Source organism: Petromyzon marinus, chromosome 73, assembly GCF_048934315.1.
Source record: "Petromyzon marinus isolate PM22_M1 ecotype Great Lakes invasive population chromosome 73, UKy_Petmar_22M1.pri1.0, whole genome shotgun sequence".
Classification (NCBI taxonomy): domain Eukaryota; kingdom Metazoa; phylum Chordata; class Hyperoartia; order Petromyzontiformes; family Petromyzontidae; genus Petromyzon; species Petromyzon marinus.
In genome coordinates, this window is record NC_133739.1 from 8,929,606 (window position 1) to 8,947,249 (window position 17,644).

Below are 17,644 nucleotides of genomic sequence, written 5' to 3' on the forward strand. Positions count from 1 at the left end.
GCGACGTCACGTTCAAGGGCACCTTGAACGGGATGGGGTGAACACCTTGGTGACATGACGTCACTAGAGAGGTACACCTCCCCCTGGCGTTTCACTCCGATGAGGTAACGCTGAGTGGTGACGTCACAGAGAGGGGTTGGATTTTATGTTGATTTAGATTCATTTTCCATTGCTCCCTCCCTTGAACAGAGACCACTTGGGTGTGTGTACACTGTGTGTGTGTACACTGTGTGTGTGTACACTGTGTGTGTGCACACACAGTGTGTGTACGTACACACAGTGTGTGTGTACACACACTGTGTGTGTGTACACTGTGTGTGTGTACACTGTGTGTGTACACACTGTGTGTGTACACTGTGCGTGTGTACACTGTGTGTGTGTACACACACACACTGTGTGTGTGTGTGTACACACTGTGTTTGTATACTGTGTGTGTGTACACTGTGTGTGTGTGTACACTGTGTGTGTACACTGTGTGTGTGTACACTGTGTGTGTGTACACACACACACTGTGTGTGTGTGTACACACTGTGTTTGTATACTGTGTGTGTGTACACTGTGTGTGTGTGTACACTGTGTGTGTGTGTACACTGTGTGTGTACACACTGTGTGTGTACACTGTGCGTGTGTACACTGTGTGTGTGTACACACACACACTGTGTGTGTGTGTGTACACACTGTGTTTGTATACTGTGTGTGTGTACACTGTGTGTGTGTGTACACTGTGTGTGTGTACACTGTGTGTGTGTGCACTGTGGTGGGCACAGTCATCTCAGTCAGTCGACAAATGGCATCTTTTCATCAATTTATTATTTTCCAATTTTTGTTTTCTATTTACGTGACTTTACCGAAAGAACCAAGAATATGGTAGTGCATTCTCTATTTATTGCAGAGGTTCAAGGTTCAAATCCGACAAGCACACCTGGCTACCCCAGTAGCATGCACCACAATGTGCGCAGTCTGCTTCACGGCAGATGTAAAAACATAGCGTTGTGTCATTCACGACGCACAGGTCATTGCATGTCGGTGTCACGGTCAAAATTGTGGCGATTCCAAACATTATCCAGAAACCACACAACGGAGATGGCGCGTCAATGATCGCCCCCTACCGACAGACTCATGTCCACGTGCAGGCCGGTGCAGGGCCACCTTGTGCCACACAGGGGCAGCTGCCACTTAGGGGGAGGCGTCCTTCGATTGTTTGAGATGAGATTCGATAAGAAAGACACAATTAGGCAAGCGACTTATGAGTGAAAATATGATGTTGGTAACGTAGTGAAATGCTTGGGAGCTTCATCGTCTCTCGCTCCCGCTGACAGATGGTACCCAGCCAACAGCTCCACAGATAACAGCCGCTCCTCCTGTGCAGGTTCGGCTACGTACGGTGCGAAATAAGTTCCAGATACACACAGAGACTCACACACAGAGAGACCCTCAGATTAGCATGGTTGGCTACGTACGGTGCGAAAGAAGTTCAACGCACACAGAGACTCACACACAGAGAGACCCACAGATTAGCATGGTCGGCTACGTACGGTGCGAAAGAAGTTCCAGATACACACAGAGACTCGCACACAGAGAGACCCACAGATTAGCATGGTTGGCTACGTACGGTGCGAAAGAAGTTCCAGATACACACAGAGACTCACACACAGAGAGACCCACAGATTAGCATGGTTGGCTACGTACGGTGCGAATTAAGTTCAACGTACACACAGAGACTCGGAGCACGTTTGAGTCGCGTGCAGTCGTGGGCCCGTGAAAGTTGAATGGGCGCATGTTGCTACTGGCGGTAGTTGAATACGGTTGGAAAGACGCTGATAGAGACACACACAGAGACTGACAAGAGAGAGAGAGGTGGACAGACACAGACAAGAAGAAAACAGAAATAAAGATACAGAGACGACAGAGACACAGTCAGCGAGAGACAGACACAGAGGGGAACAGAGACACAGACGGACAGAGAGTTGTTGAATCGAACACAAACTTAACTCGCTCCATTGAAAGAGATTCCTCAATCTTTGCCCATCCCCGGAATTAAGTCGTTCTAGTTTCTATTTATTTCATTGTGTGTGGTGTGTCCGTGTAAGCAATGTGGGACATCGATGTACACGGATATGAACAAGCTCAGCCTCGTCTCGATCCCGCGATCCCAACCAGGTGAAAGTCCGCATCGAACCAAACCCCCGGCAAGGCCATCTACTTGACGAGAGAAAATTCACGCGAAATATCTGTTTCAATTAAGAAGCTTTTAATGAAGAAATACAATTATCTAATTCAAAACATAACACAATTCAAAGTTGTTTCATTTTCAAACTTCAAAACGGAGCATCGGGTGCTTGCGTGGAGACGTCGTTCGTGTGCATTTTTTTTCGTGACTTTCCTGGCCCAAGGCCGTAAATGAGGGGCACCGCAGGCAGTCAGGCTTGCTTCAAGCCCTTGGTTGTGAACATCCAGACGTTAATCAGCAAGGAGCACTTCATGTCCTAGTTCGACAAAATCTACATCAACACGTAATACAAAATTATAATTCGTGTTGTAGAGAATGGATCTCCTCTACGTGTAACCTTTGAGTGGTATGCCTTGTAACTGATTAATGAACCGAGTGTGCTCCCTATTTCAAAGACAATGAGTTGCTCCAGATGGAGATGCTTCCTGAAAACACAAAAATACCCTTTGACCTGTATCACAAGAGCAATGAGTCTCACCTGAGTTATCTGTACAGGTTACTTCCAAAACACACACTTTGTCCTAACATCACTTATTCAATGTTTGACCCTTATAGACAAAATGTTACATGTACACAGACAAGTATTCATTCTGTTGTATATATAGGTTTTATGAAAATTGATCAAAATAATAAAAATTAAATGAAATTTGCAATTTGCATAATTTATCCTAAATTATGTTAATTGGTGTAATTATATGCATAAATTATGCTGATTCGAGAGATAATTGTATTAATTTATGCGAGTGGGCGTGGTTGTGATAATGCAGGTCGAGCCTTGGTGACTAGGATTGTGTTACGAATTGGAATAACGCAATTGATCGTATGCAGTTCTGTAGGTCTTGTGAGCATGAATGAGAGAGTCGATTCGACTCTGCTATTTAATTCCGTATTATCGATAAGGATACGATTACTCTCGATTGAACATTATGAATTATGCGTGTTATGGATTATGTGTGGTGATAGTGTGCTTATGATAGGTCCCCAGGATTCAGATCTCATACACAGAACAATATTACGCAGAATTTCAGGAAGAATCACACGCAACCTTTATGCTTTAATAAATTTTATTTTCTAGCTAACTTTAATTTTTGAATAATATGAAAACTCTCGATCTTGGAATTTCAACACAGCGTTAACATGATACCATCACGATTGCGTCGTTTCACTTTGATAACGGCACCTGTGGTTAATTCCCGACGCGTAACGCAATCGATCGGTTGTTGAGGGAGAGATTAATACATGCAAACTATTCTATCAAAACCTTATAATGTAAATTCGTATTTGAACATCGCCCACACAGTACCACATCCATTCATAGACCTTCAAGTCAATTCTTATCACGCTGTTAACAGTAGGACGATTGGTTATTATGCAACTCAATGACAGCTGTATTTTTCGCTATGAATTGATTTTTAATGCACCACCTTGGAGTGGCAACCCTTCTTGATTATCCCGATATGCGTATCGTGTGTCTTCTTTATCACCGGTTCAATTCTTTGCGTAAAGCAGACGCCGAGGTTAGCATCTCTGGTGTCCAAAATGTGTTTCCTGTGTGTGTTGCAGCGCGGTGGGGGAGTGAGGGGGAGACTGTGGGGGAGGGGTTGAATACGAACGGCTCGTCACAGTTTCTGTCCACCGCTGGCTGGATGAGTCAGCACGACGCTCGCCGTCGTCGCGCCGATGGGTGTTGAGTGCGGGGCCGCTGCCCTCTCAGCGCTGGTGACGCAAAGTTGCGCGCTGTGGCACGCTGGTGGCACGCTGGTGGCACGCGCTGGTGCTGGTGGCACGCTGGTGGCGCGCTGTTGGCACGGTGTTGGCATGCGCTGGTGCTGATGCTGGTGCTGATGGCACGCTGGTGGCACGCTGGTGCTCGTGGCACGCTGGTGGCACGTGCTGGTGCTGATGCTGATGGCACGCTGTTGGCACGCGCTGGTGCTGATGCTGGTGCTGATGGCACGCTGGTGGCACGCTGGTGCTCGTGGCACGCTGGTGGCACGTGCTGGTGCTGATGTTGGTGGCACGCTGTTGGCACGCGCTGGTGCTGATGCTGATGCTGATGGCACACTGGTGGCGCGCGCTCCCTCTCCTTGAAGATGAGCGAACGCGCCCGTGCTGGTTCGCTGACAGCAGTTTCTCTCCACTGCTGGCTGAGCTGCTGCACGCTCTTGCTTGGCGTTGCTGGCCGCGCTCTTTCCGCTGCTGTAGTATCTGACGCTGCGCTCGCGGGCGACAGGTCAAGTTTTTCATTCTGCTGAGTGAGCCGAGTCGCAGGCGCTCTCTTTGTTGAGGTTGTTGGCGGCTCTCTGACAGCAGGTTTCCTCCACTGCTGTATGACTCAAGTCGCCCGCGCTTGGTCACTGGTTTGCTGAAGTTGTTGGCGGCTGCTCGTGCTTTTCCGCTGCTGGTTGAGCCACGTTGCACGTGCTTCCTCTGTGGAGATGCTCGAGCGCTCTCAGCGCTGATTCGCTGATACTTTGTTGGCGGCTGGCCAAGCGTTTTCTTCTGTTGAGTGAGTTGAGTCGCACGTGCTCTCTATGTTGAAGATGCGCGAACGCACCCGCGCTGGTTCGCTGACAGCAGTTTCTCTCCACTGCTGTATGACTCAATCTCGTTGATACATCGCGACTCGGCGATCCTCGCTACTCAGCGAGGCTCGGAGCCAGCCGCTCCATGCGACTGCTCGTCTTGTGGACGTCTTGAATCGCTGATCTGTCTTGACTGACTTAACTTAACTTTTTGAAAATGCGCTGACCGTTATATTCAAAGACATTCTTCTCTCTGTGCAGTGAAGGGGGGGGCGTGGTCTGTGTGTGTGTGAGTTCGTGTGTGTGTACAGATGGCTCTTGCGATAACGATCTGTTTGCCCTGGCGTGAAATTCCTCTCTCGCGTTCTGCAGGAGAGACAAAGGTGGTCGGAAGTACCTATCTCTTTATACTTTCGACTTTATATTTCTCAAATACCATTTGGTCCCATGTTCGCCAAGACTCGTGCTTGTAACTACATCCTCCCGACACGCCTCTCGGTTTACCGAGGTTCGCATTGTTACGATGGAATTATTAAAAAGAAAAATAATTTTCATCCTGAGTTTAAGAGGTCCGTTTCTTGATTGTTGGAATCTATATCCCTTGGTTCTGTAAGGTTCTATAATGGAATGTCGTGTAAGGTGAACTCGTTATTCTTACTTTTATGTGTGACTGATGTGTAGCCACTTCTTTAACTGAAAAACGTGTTCGCTGGCTGTTGTGTGTTTTCTCATTAACCCGTCTGGCTAGCTCCAGATGGCCCCTTGTGATAAGGTGTGGTTCCTGCTTCTCCGCGCTGCGAGAGACAAAGGTGGTCGGGGTTGCTTGGGATATTGTTTAAACTCTTTCGCAAGTTTGCCCGTTGTCTCATTCCTTCTCAAAAACCTTTAATGTGACTCTGTATTTTGTCTCCAAGCTTTGTTTTAACAGTAAAAGTATTAAAGGTGAAAATCATTTGATAGCAAATTAATCATTGGATAATAATTCACTGATGTATCTGGTGGCCTGGTATTAATTGGAGTGAGCGCGAGGACCGCTAACTTTAGCTTATTCTTGTTATTGCATTTTAAATTTTAACCGTTGTTTTAATGACAAAGGAAAAAATATATATGGTTTAACCCGTGGGCGTCCTCGTTTCTGGCTTGCGGAGGGCTCCCTCTGGGTGACCTCCCTTAGGGCCCATCAAACTCTTGTTCATCTGGAGATCTTCGCAGATAGCTGCTAACATCCTCGCCTCGAGAGTTTTATTATTTCTTTATTTATTAATGGCCTGTTTATGATCGACATCTGGTTTTTCGTGTGCCTGGCTTACGGGTTTTATTGATTAATTTTTATCGTTTAAAAAAATATATATAACGGCAAATATTATTGTTAATATCAATTTTGGAAAAGGCTCATATGCAACAATTCTCAATTATTGACAGGCATATTAACAAAATCGAATTACTGCAGTGAAATATACTGCATCAGGTTATATCGTACTAACAAGCTATTTTTTTTTACAAATACGCTTAACAGTGTATGTACAACATACTATTGCGCCATTCAAAAACGAGTAGGCCATTGCATGCTGGCGTCTGGGTCAAAATTTATCAAATTCTAAACGTTACCTACAAACTCCACAACTGAGATGCCACATCAACCATCGCCCCCTACTGACAGGTTCTTGTCCACATGCAGGCCGGTGCAGGGCCACCACTTTGTACCACACAGGGGCAGCTGCTACTTGGGGGTGCTCTTCGAGTGTTTGAGACGAGATATAACACAACACTCCGAATTGCCAGAGGCGATTAAGCAAGCACCATATAAATGGAATTATTAGAACCTTGTGATTGCTTGGAAGCTTATTGGCTCTCGCTCATGGTTAGAGATCTACGCAACCCACAGGTTCACAAAGACTGGCCGCTCTTACCCTGCAGGTTGAACCTAGGAATTGAGTGTTCAACTTCTCATTCTTGTCATTAAAGGCCTGTGACAAAGGTGCATCTATTGGAGCGACATCGTCTCAAGCTTACATATCTACCGGGTCTCCATTTGACTTTGTAATGTCTCGGAGGAAGTCCACCCACACCTCCACTTCCACAAACTGCTGGGAGTTGCCTCGCTCTGCCTCAAAGTCAGAATTCTCCTCCTGCTTCACGTTGCCTCCATCGATGTGAAGGTCTGATTTTGGAGTTGAATCTTCATCTTCACATTTTACCCTCACTTCTTCGCTCTTCACCATCACTTCTTCACATTTCACCTTCACCTCTTCATATTTCACCTCGATACCTTTAAAAGTGTCCAAGCTGGGATTTTCTTCCGGTTCTTGTTTCATGAGGGATGGGCTCATTGCGGCACTTTGACTTTCACAAGCCGATTTCAGACTCCACTCCTTGTGGATCTTCTGATGCTTGTGTGTTCTCTGGTGTACATGAAGATGTGGTGACTGTGCAAACGCCTTCCCACACACACCGCATTTGAAGGGTTTATCTCCTGTGTGTGTTCTCTGGTGTACATGAAGACTTGATGAATGTGCAAACGCCTTCCCACATACACTGCACTTGAAGGGTTTCTCTCCTGTGTGTGTTCTCTGGTGTACATTAAGACTTGGTGACTGTGCAAACGCCTTCCCACACACACTGCACTTGAAGGGTTTATCTCCCGTGTGTGATCTCTGGTGTATATGAAGACTTGCTGAATGTGCAAACGCCTTCCCACACACACTGCACTTGAAGGGTTTCTCTCCTGTGTGTGTTCTCTGGTGTACATGAAGACTTGGTGACTGTGCAAACGCCTTCCCACACACACTGCACTTGAAGGGTTTCTCTCCTGTGTGTGTTCTCCGGTGTGCTACAAGAGGAGATGAATCTGAAAACGCCTTCCCACACACACTGCACTTGAAGGGTTTCTCTCCCGTGTGGGTTCTCTGGTGTACTTGAAGATTTGGTGACTGTGCAAACGCCTTCCCACACACACTGCACTTGAAGGGTTTCTCTCCCGTGTGGGTTCTCTGGTGTACATTAAGATTTGATGACTGTGCAAACGCCTTCCCACACACACTGCACTTGAAGGGTTTCTCTCCCGTGTGTGTTCTCTGGTGCCATTTCAAATGTGCAGGACGATCCGTGCTGTATGCACCGAGCCGCGCCGAGTGCCTTTGCTCCATCAGACCAATTCTGCAGAGGAAGCGACAGCTGCAGACAGAAAAAAAGAATATCCACACCATCTACACGTCAGTATCGATGCACAGAGGAATGCATTCATACAGTCACACGTGACTCACACGTCTATACTTATTCATATATTCATGTTATAGTGAAAACGTGTCCCAAATTCATCACACGGGCTGTTATGGCACACAATTAGAGGGCAAATGGTCATAAACGTGCCTGGAAGCCCTCGTGTCTTCAAAATGAATGTTAACCCAAAACTCCCGAACACACAATTTCGGCTGTCTGGCTTCCAAAGGAATATTTATGAAAGCTAAATTCAGCTGACATAGCAAAGGGTGTTGAAAATAATACTACTTGTGTTATGCAGACATGCATAAATGAATGTTCAATCGCAACTTAGAGGTGTGAAAGCCAGGCACAGATGTCCTTGAATGCTGGGATGAACAGTTCCGACTTCAGCTGCACGTGTGCTGTGATAACTTCCTGACTACATTCTTACTAAGAGTTGCAGAGGAAAACAAAAATAAACTACTATTTTAATATAACCTCCGTGCCCAATAGAGTTAATAGACTTTACTGCAAATACAAACTTGATCCTTTCACACACTCAGAGGTAGAGCCAGGATAATCAGGTAGGGGGGGGGGTAGCCCCTTTCAGCAATGAAAAATGATAGGATAAGGAGTTGTTGGTAAGGAGTTGTTGGTAAGGAGTTATTAGTAAGGAGTTGTTAGGAAGTAAGGAGTTGTTAGTAAGTAAGGAGTTGTTAGTCAGGAGTTGTTACTAAGTAAGGACTTGTCCTACGCTTTTAATTCGACGCGTGTGAAAGGCATCGCGCTCGCTGAAGGTGTTTGCCTTCAGGGAAGTCGTGTACTGTATACGCAACTGGGCACAATTCTGTGAGTCCCTTGTAACAGCTTTGCCGTTACTTATTGCCAATTATGAACACGGACTGTTGTCCTCTCATAGAGTCCCTGGCACGTAATAATATGTCACGCGGTGGCAGTGGGGGTTGCACAATGCTGATTCATCTATAATTATAAAAGGGAAATTTGTGAATGTGTGTCTGTTTGAAATGTTCAGCATACTTCCCGACATGCAACACAAACTGGAAATTTGGCACGTGGGTAGCTTCCAGACTGGACACAATGCACAAAGTATTAAAATAGCCGTCATATCTGAGATGTCACCCTATGCGGCATCGTTATGCAGTGTGCCTGCTGACGTCACGCACACCCCCCCACCCAACACTCCGCGAAGACCGTGTTTTAATCCAAGACAAGAATCAAAGTCCCGGGCAAAGCCGGGTAGTAAAGCTAGCCTATATATAAAATGGAAATGTGTGGATACGTGTGTGTGTGTGTGCATACTTCCCGACATACTACACACCTGAAATTTGGCATGTGGGTAGGTTCCATACCGTGCACAATGAAAAAAGTATAAAAATAGACATTTGTATTTTGTATGACCATGAAGATTGTGGCGTCAACCCGCAACACACCTGAGTTAAGCGCTCTGCAATGAATATAGAATTGAAGCTTTCGTGAATGCATAAATTACTCATTGTTTTTTTCGGCAAAGTCCCGTATGTAGAAATATAATAAAATTATATTAAAATAAATCACGACGTTTCGAACGCAACACAAGCGATCATCATCAGGTGTAAAAAAACAAATAGCGAGGGAGCACATAGGGTGACATCAACGCAACACATAGAGAGCGTTAAACTGCACGGAGGCAAATACAACAAGAAGATGAGAGACGAGAACTCAACAAAACCTAAGAAAAATTACGTGATGCAAAACCAGTAGGCCAACAAGACAGACACTTGCCTGGTAGACCACGAATTTCAGAAGACTGCTAAATTTCGTGTTCATCCTCCGGGTTGAACAAACCAGCATAGACAGAGTGAACAGATACGAGGTACAAGGCAGCAGAGATACATACACAGGGAAGAACATCCAGGGAAATATGTATTTGGCAGCACAGATAGGGCTGTTAACAGCGTGCCGGGAGATTTTAGGTGGCGCTTCGCTCCTGGCATCTGAAGCCATTGGTTTCTCGGAGTTTCAATACATATCCTCCGTGCGAAGAACGGGTAGAACTGCTATCTTAAATATGAAGCAAAACATTACATCTGTTTGTTTGTGTGAAGCAGCAAAAACCTCTCCCAACACTGAGCTCTGGCGTCGTGATATTTTCACAGGTTATGCCGTTTGGAATTTCTAAGTGAACGCGACTATTTTCAGCTCACCACGTCATTATTCCCTTCCCGAGTGACCAAAATCGACCTTGCGTAGTAGTGGATTAAGGTTAAATTTCCTTGAGTGAAAACATCCGATTTAGGTAACTTGATTTGTTTCGCCTTTTTTCTTTCTCGCAAGCATCAACATTTTTAAGGGTTTTTCAGTGAAATATAATGGATATGAAATGTATCCAAGACAAGAATCCAAGTCCCGGGCAAAGCCGGGTAGTGAAGCTAGTCACTAATAAACCCCAATGATCCTATCGAAATTAGGGATTTCGATCGGATCGTTGGGGGGCACGTGCCTACCCCACCCCCACTGGCTCCACCACTGTCACACACTGGCACGGTTCAAAAGGTGGTGGTGTGTCCAGACCAACGCCTGGCCACCTTCACCTGCTCAGAATTCATGCTTCCTCACTCCACCAAGTAGAGTGAACACCGCCACGCGTCCAGAGTGAACACCGCCACGCGTCTAAAGTGAACACCGCCACGCGTCCAGAGTGAACACCGCCACACGTCCAGAGTGAACACCGCCACGCTGTTGAGGAGCCTCACCTTGTGTTGTGTTGTGGGCAGGACGCTTCTGAAAACAAAAGCGGCACAGCAGCTCAAGCGGGGTTGGCCTGGTGCAGAAAAAAAATGAAATAAAAAACCGCGTGAATATTTACAACTAAAACAAAGTGACAAAGTGGCGAGCCGCATGAAGACAAATTAAACTTAAACGCGATCAGGCTAGGCCCCGCTATCAGGCTAGGCCCCGCTATCAGGCTAGGCCCCGCTATCAGGCTAGGCCCCGCTATCAGGTTAGGCCCCGCGATCAGGCAAGGCCCCGCGATCAGGCTAGGCCCCGCGATCAGACTAGGCCCCGCGATCAGGCTAGGCCCCGCGATCAGGCTAGGCCCCGCGATCAGGCTAGGCCCCGCGATCAGGCTAGGCCCCGCGATCAGGCTAGGCCCCGCGATCAGGCTAGGCCCCGCGATCAGGCTAGGCCCCGCGATCAGGCTAGGCCCCGCGATCAGGCTAGGCCCCGCGATCAGGCTAGGCCCCGCGCTGTAAAGTTCCAACCTGGCCATCGCTTCCATGCTCGCTGCTACTCAATTGACATCCCTACGAGAGAGAGCGAGGCTCTACCTCGGTAAACAACAACCACCACAACAACAACCACAACAACCACCACAACAACCACAACCACCACAACAACAACAACCACCACAACCACCACAACAACCACAACCGCGATGAGAATTTCTCACCTCGGATTTCAGTGCACGGGCGTAGCAGCAGCTTCCTGTTATCTCGTGATGTCACGCGACAGCAAGAGGTGACATGACGTCACTTGTGGGGAACGATAACACTCCCCTCCCACAATGAGCGCTTCCGTACGTGAATAGATTATGTTAATGAGCCGCAGTGACTGGGCGTGACCTTGCCCAAATATGGATTCTAATTGAACAGAAAACGGCAGCGACCCAGGCAGAGGTGACGTCACGTTCAAGGGCGCCTTGGACGGGGGGGGGTGAACACCTTGGTGACATGACGTCACTAGCGAGGTACACATCCCCCTGCCGATGAGGTTGTGGTGAGTGGTGACGTCACAGATAGGGGTTGACGTTTAAGTTGATTTAGATTCATTTTCCATTGCTCCCTCCCTTGAACGGAGACCACTTGGGTGTGTGTACACTGTGTGTGTGTACACTGTGTGTGTGTACACTGTGTGTGTGTACACAGTGTGTGTGTGTACACAGTGTGTGTGTGTACACACTGTGCGTTTGTACAATGTGTGGGTACACTGTGTGTGTGTGTACACTGTGTGTGTGTACACTGTGTGTGTGTACACTGTGTGTGTACACTGTGTGTGTGTGTACACTGTGTGTGTACACTGTGTGTGTGTACACTGTGTGTGTGTGTACACTGTGTGTTTGTACACTGTGTGTGTGTACACTGTGTGTGTGTGTACACTGTGTGTGTGTACACTGTGTGTGTGTGTACACTGTGTGTGTACACTGTGTGTGTGTACACTGTGTGTGTACACTGTGTGTGTGTACACTGTGTGTGTGTGTACACTGTGTGCGTGTGCACATAGGTGGGCACAGTCATCTCAGTCGACAAATGGCAACTTTTCATCAATTTATTATTTTCCAATTTTTGTTTTCTATCTACGTGACTTTACCGAAATAACCAAGAATATAAATGTTAATCAGCTGCGCCACGCTGTGTGGGAGCTACCTGGCCTGTCGCTCCGCACGAAGCTGCGTGGAGCCCTCTGCATGGAAGTTCTGCGCCGGTGAGAAACTCTCTCAGGCCCCCCCACGCCTCCACGCAGATTGACGCGAGCCGAGTTGGTGGTGCATTCTATTTTGACTTAAAACTTTCGTGACTGGCAGGAATTCATATTCTTGGGTTCTTTCGGTAAAGTCGCGTAAATAAAAAAAACATGTTACATTAAAGAAAAATAAAATGACAATTTAAATAATAAAAATAAACGCGTTTTTTTCTTTATTTTTGTTTTCTATCTACGTGACTTTACCAAAAGAACCAAGAATATGGTAGCGCATTCTCTATTTATTGCAGAGGTTCAAGGTTCAAATCCGACAGGCACACCTGGCTACCCCAGTAGCATGCACCACAATATGCGCAGTCTGCTGCACGGCAGATGTAAAAACATAGCGTTGTGTCATTCACGACGTACAGGTCATTGCATGTCGGTGTCACGGTCAAAATTGTGGCAATTCCAAATATTATCCAGAAACTACACAACGGAGATGGCGCGTCAATGATCGCCCCCTACCGACAGACTCATGTCCACGTGCAGGCCGGTGCAGGGACACCTTGTGCCACACAGGGGCAGCTGCCACTTAGGGGGAGGCGTCCTTCGATTGGTTGAGATGAGATTCGATACGAAACACACAATTAGGCAAGCAACTTACGAGTGCAAATATGATGTTGGTAACGTAGTGAAATGCTTGGGAGCTTCATCATCTCTCGCTCCCGCCGACAGATGGTACCCAGCCAACAGCTCCACAAATACCAGCCGCTCCTCCTGTGCAGGTTCGGCTACGTACGGTGCGAAAGAAGTTCCAGATACACACAGAGACTCACACACAGAGAGACCCACAGATTAGCATGGTTGGCTACGTACGGTGAGAAAGAAGTTCCAGATACACACAGACTCGGAGCAATTTTGAGTCGCGTGCAGTCGTGGGCCCGTGAAAGTTGAACGGGCGCATGTTGCTACTGTCGGTAGTTGAATACAGTTGGAAAGACGCTGATAGAGAGACACACAGAGACTGACAAGAGAGAGAGGTGGACAGACACGGACAAGAGGAAGACAGAATGAAAGATACAGAGACCACAGAGACACAGTCAGCAAGAGAGAGACACAGAGGGGAACAGAGACACAGACGGACAGAGAGATGTTGAATCGAACAAAAACTTAACACGCTCCATTGAAAGAGATTCCTCAATATTTGCCCATCCCCGAAATTAAGTCGTCCTAGTTTCTAATTATTTCATTGTGTGTGGTGTGTCCATTTAAGCAATGTGGGACATCGATGTACACGGATATGAACAAGCTCAGCAGACAAGACGTCTTTCATATCCTTTGGTTCTTTCGGTAAATTCACGCAGGTAGAAAAAAAACGAAGTAAAAAAACAGAAATCGCGACGTTTCGATCGCAGCACCAGCGGTCGTCCTCAGGCGAAAACATCCAGACATTGTCGCGGCAGAAGTCACGTGAGCTACGTCACGTGACAAAGATAAGGTGACCACCCCCTCCCCAACGTGGCTCGCCCTCCTCAGCTGAGCATCGTTTTAATGCGGTGGCCTCACACGAAATTGATTTCTGTAAGACGAAGGTACTTTGAAAACCCACTGGCTATTCTCTTTTATACAAGTGTTGTGTCCTTAACTAATCACACGGAGACGTCTGGTTGAGGCAACGCGTTTATTATAACAACTCTTCTTCTTTGGTTCTTTCGGGAAAGTCACGTAGAATGAGAATAAAATAATAAAATAACACAATAAAATTCTCACCACGTTTCGGCCACAACGCAAGCGGCCGTCTTCAGGTGAAATGAACAGACCTGTCGGGACGACAGAACTTCAATGAACGCTGTTAAGATTCGTAGCGACTTTTAAGCTGGTTGAGAGAAGTGAGGCACCTTGACAAAGGGGGTTTACATATCAAATAGCTGAGGGATTAGCTTGTGACTGGTCGTAGAAATGGCTATGCTAAAGTCAAAACCTACACATCCACAGAGGCAACTAGTAATTTAGCATTGAAATAGCTAAGGGATTAGCTTGTGCAAATAGCTGAGGGATTAGCTTGTGACTGGTCACAGAAATGGCTATGTTAAAGTCAAAGCCTACACATCCACAGAGGCAACTAGTAATTTAGCATTGAAATAGCTAAGGGATTAGCTTGTGACTGGTCACAGAAATAGATGTTAAAGTCAAAGCCTACACATCCACAGAGGCACCTCGTACATGGACGCCAAAGGGGGCTGCAACAACTCAACTGCCATACAGTAAACCGATGTGAACAACCTAATTCTAAATTACATCACTATATTAAATGTACTCAATATATTCTTCAATAAGCTGAGCTATTAACATTAACTGGGTATACACTACACTATATAATGAATACCATATAGTAAACCAATAAAAAACGAAAATATAAACTACCTCAATGTTATATCACAATGTTATATGGTTTAAAAAACAGGTCGATTCTTACCTTCCACTTCAGAACCACGGACAGCTACGAGCCCCGTTCAGACGGACGAGTCCATCCATGGTCGGAGCGGAGGAGGGGAGAAACAGGTGCGAGGCGCTGTTATACTCCATGTTATAAACCATACCATTAACCGTGGTGTGAGAGGTATTAAGAGTCAGTGCCAGCGAAAGAGCTGCGGTCTGAAGGTCCTCGTAAAATACAATTAATTAAGAACCGAAATGGTTTAAAACATCTTTCCAATGGTTACTAAGCCAGAATCCATCTTCTCGGTTGAAATTGTCTCTGTGTTTGTATATGTGGATGGCCTCATGAACGATTTTTTTTTTCACATCGGTTTACTGTATGACAGTTGAGTTGTTGCAGCCCCCTTTGGCGTCCATGTACGAGGTGCCTCTGTGGATGTGTAGGTTTTGACTTTAACATAGCCATTTCCGTGACCAGTCACAAGCTAATCCATCAGCTATTGGATATGTAAACCCCCTTTTGTCAAGGGCCTCACTTCTCCCAACCAGCTTAAAGTCGCTACGAATCTTAACAGCGTTCATTACAGCTCTGTGGATGTGTAGGCCTTTACTTTAACATCTATTTCTGTGACCTGTCACAAGCTAATCCCTTAGCTATTTCAATGCTAAATTACTAGTTGCCTCTGTGGATGTGTAGGTTTTGACTTTAACATAGCCATTTCTGCGACCAGTCACAAGCTAATCCCTCAGCTATTTGCACAAGCTAATCCCTTAGCTATTTCAATGCTAAATTACTAGTTGCCTCTGTGGATGTGTAGGTGTTGACTTTAACATAGCGATTTCTGTGACCAATCACAAGCTAATCCCTCAGCTATTTGATATGTAAACCCCTTTTGTCAAGGTGCCTCACTTCGCCCAACCAGCTTAAAAGTCGCTACGAATCTTAACAGCGTTCATTGCAGCTCTGTTGTCCCAACAGGTCTGCTAATTTGACCTGAAGACGGCCACTTGCGTTGTGGCCGAAACGTCGTGAGAATTTTATTGTTATTTTATTATTTTATTCTCATTCTACATGACTTTACCGAAAGAACCAAAGAAGATGAACCCTTGCAGTCACGAAAGCTTTAAATCGAAATATAACTCTTTTGAACTCGGCTCTACACACTACCGTAACACGACAGGGGTACGACCCCTTCCACCCGATAGCCTCCGGGAGCGACAGCCTCCCTTCTATCGCAGCCTGCACAATCCGGTCTCTGCTACCCACGGGATCCCTTAGCCCGGCGTTAAGGGAAGACTGGACGACCCGTCCCAGCCCGGGTACGGGAGCTCACCTCTGGTCCGCTACAACCCGGCTCTGGCTAGAGCTCGGGGAGGGTCCCAGGGTGTCCGAGCCACCTCTGGTCCGCTACAACCCGGCTCTAACAAGAGCCTCGGTTGAGGGTTCCCGGGTGCTGGTCCAGTCTTCAGGTCTTCGGATGTCTTCAGGCTTGAGTTGGTGAACACTGCCTCGGCCCGTCCAATTTGCCGGCCTTTTATCCCCAGGTCGGGGTAACCCCTCCACTCCTGACCTCCCTAACCCCCCCCCTCTTCCAGAACTTTCTGGAAGATCATATTTTAAGGGGCCTTAGGGACGGGTGGGGGGTCAGGGGTGTTAGTCTCCGCTCACGGGGGAGGGCCAGGGGTTTACTTTGGTCGACCCCTACGCACCTCGCTCTCTCTCTCGGCTGCCCCCTGTTGACCCGTGAACGTGGTGGCAGGTCAGCTGACAGCGCCTTGATATGGCGCTTACGCACAACTTCGTGACTAACACTGCACGTTCCGTCGTTTTCATGCAGGGGGCGCTGCAGACCTCTACGCGCCCCCTGCATGAACGACGGAGGCGCAGGGACAGACGTTCGATCGCGTTTGAATCGATCTGCAGACGGCGGTCTTCTCGCACGGCCAGCAGCTCTGTGTCGCCTCGTCTCGATCCCGCGATCCCAACCAGGTGAAAGTCCGCATCGAACCGAACCCCCGGCAAGGCAATCCACTTAACGACTAGAGAAACTTCACACGAAATAGTGTAAAGTAACGCATTGTATAATTCAAAGGTGGAATTTGTCTATGGATATATTATGCCATGTTTCTTAGCTTGGAAGGTATAATATTGTATTGTATATTAGTCTAGTTTATAACATGGTTATGGTGCAGCACAGGACAGAGCAACGCACCTTGGTTGCTCTGCTTTGGTGTTTTCCTGTGCCCAGCCGCCACCCTCCTCCGCTCCTGAGGAGGTGGGGGCTGGGTAACATGCTAATTAACTCCGCCCACACACCTTTAAAAAAGACGCTGTCTTTGCTTGGCAGCGTTCACTCAAGCGCTGTCCTCTGGACAGACCTGTTTCTTCACCTGATGAAGGCTACTTGTGTTGTGGCCGAAACGTGGTGAGAATGTTATTTTGTTTTATTACTTTGTTTCCATCCTACTTGACTTTACCGAAAGAACCAAGAAGACGAAATATTGTTTTCAATGGAGAAGCTTTTAATGAAGAAATGCAATTATCCAATTCAAAACATAACACAATTCAAAGTTGTTTCATTTTCAAACTTCAAAACGGAGCATCAGGTGCTTGCGTGGAGACGTCGTTCGTGTGCAATTTTTTTCGTGACTTTCCTGGCCCAAGGCCGTTAATGGTTGTGAGGGGCACCGCAGGCAGTCAGGCTTACTTCAAGCCTTGGTTGTGAACATCCAGACGTTAATCAGCAAGGAGCATTTCACGTCCTAGTTCGACAAAATCTACGTCAAC

General features: G+C 46.9%; 1 protein-coding gene across 1 annotated transcript in view; it reads right to left on the minus strand.

Annotated features, from left to right (window-relative positions):
* Positions 1 to 3,276: 3,276 nt before the first annotated feature.
* The window catches only part of LOC142907023 (uncharacterized), a 32,235-nt gene continuing 17,867 nt past the window's right edge, over positions 3,277 to 17,644 (minus strand). Inside the window, exon 3 of the mRNA XM_076055954.1 lies at positions 3,277 to 7,846. Coding sequence (XP_075912069.1) covers positions 6,765 to 7,846 — 1,082 coding nt within the window. The 3' untranslated portion in view covers positions 3,277 to 6,764. The remainder of the gene's footprint in view (positions 7,847 to 17,644) is intronic.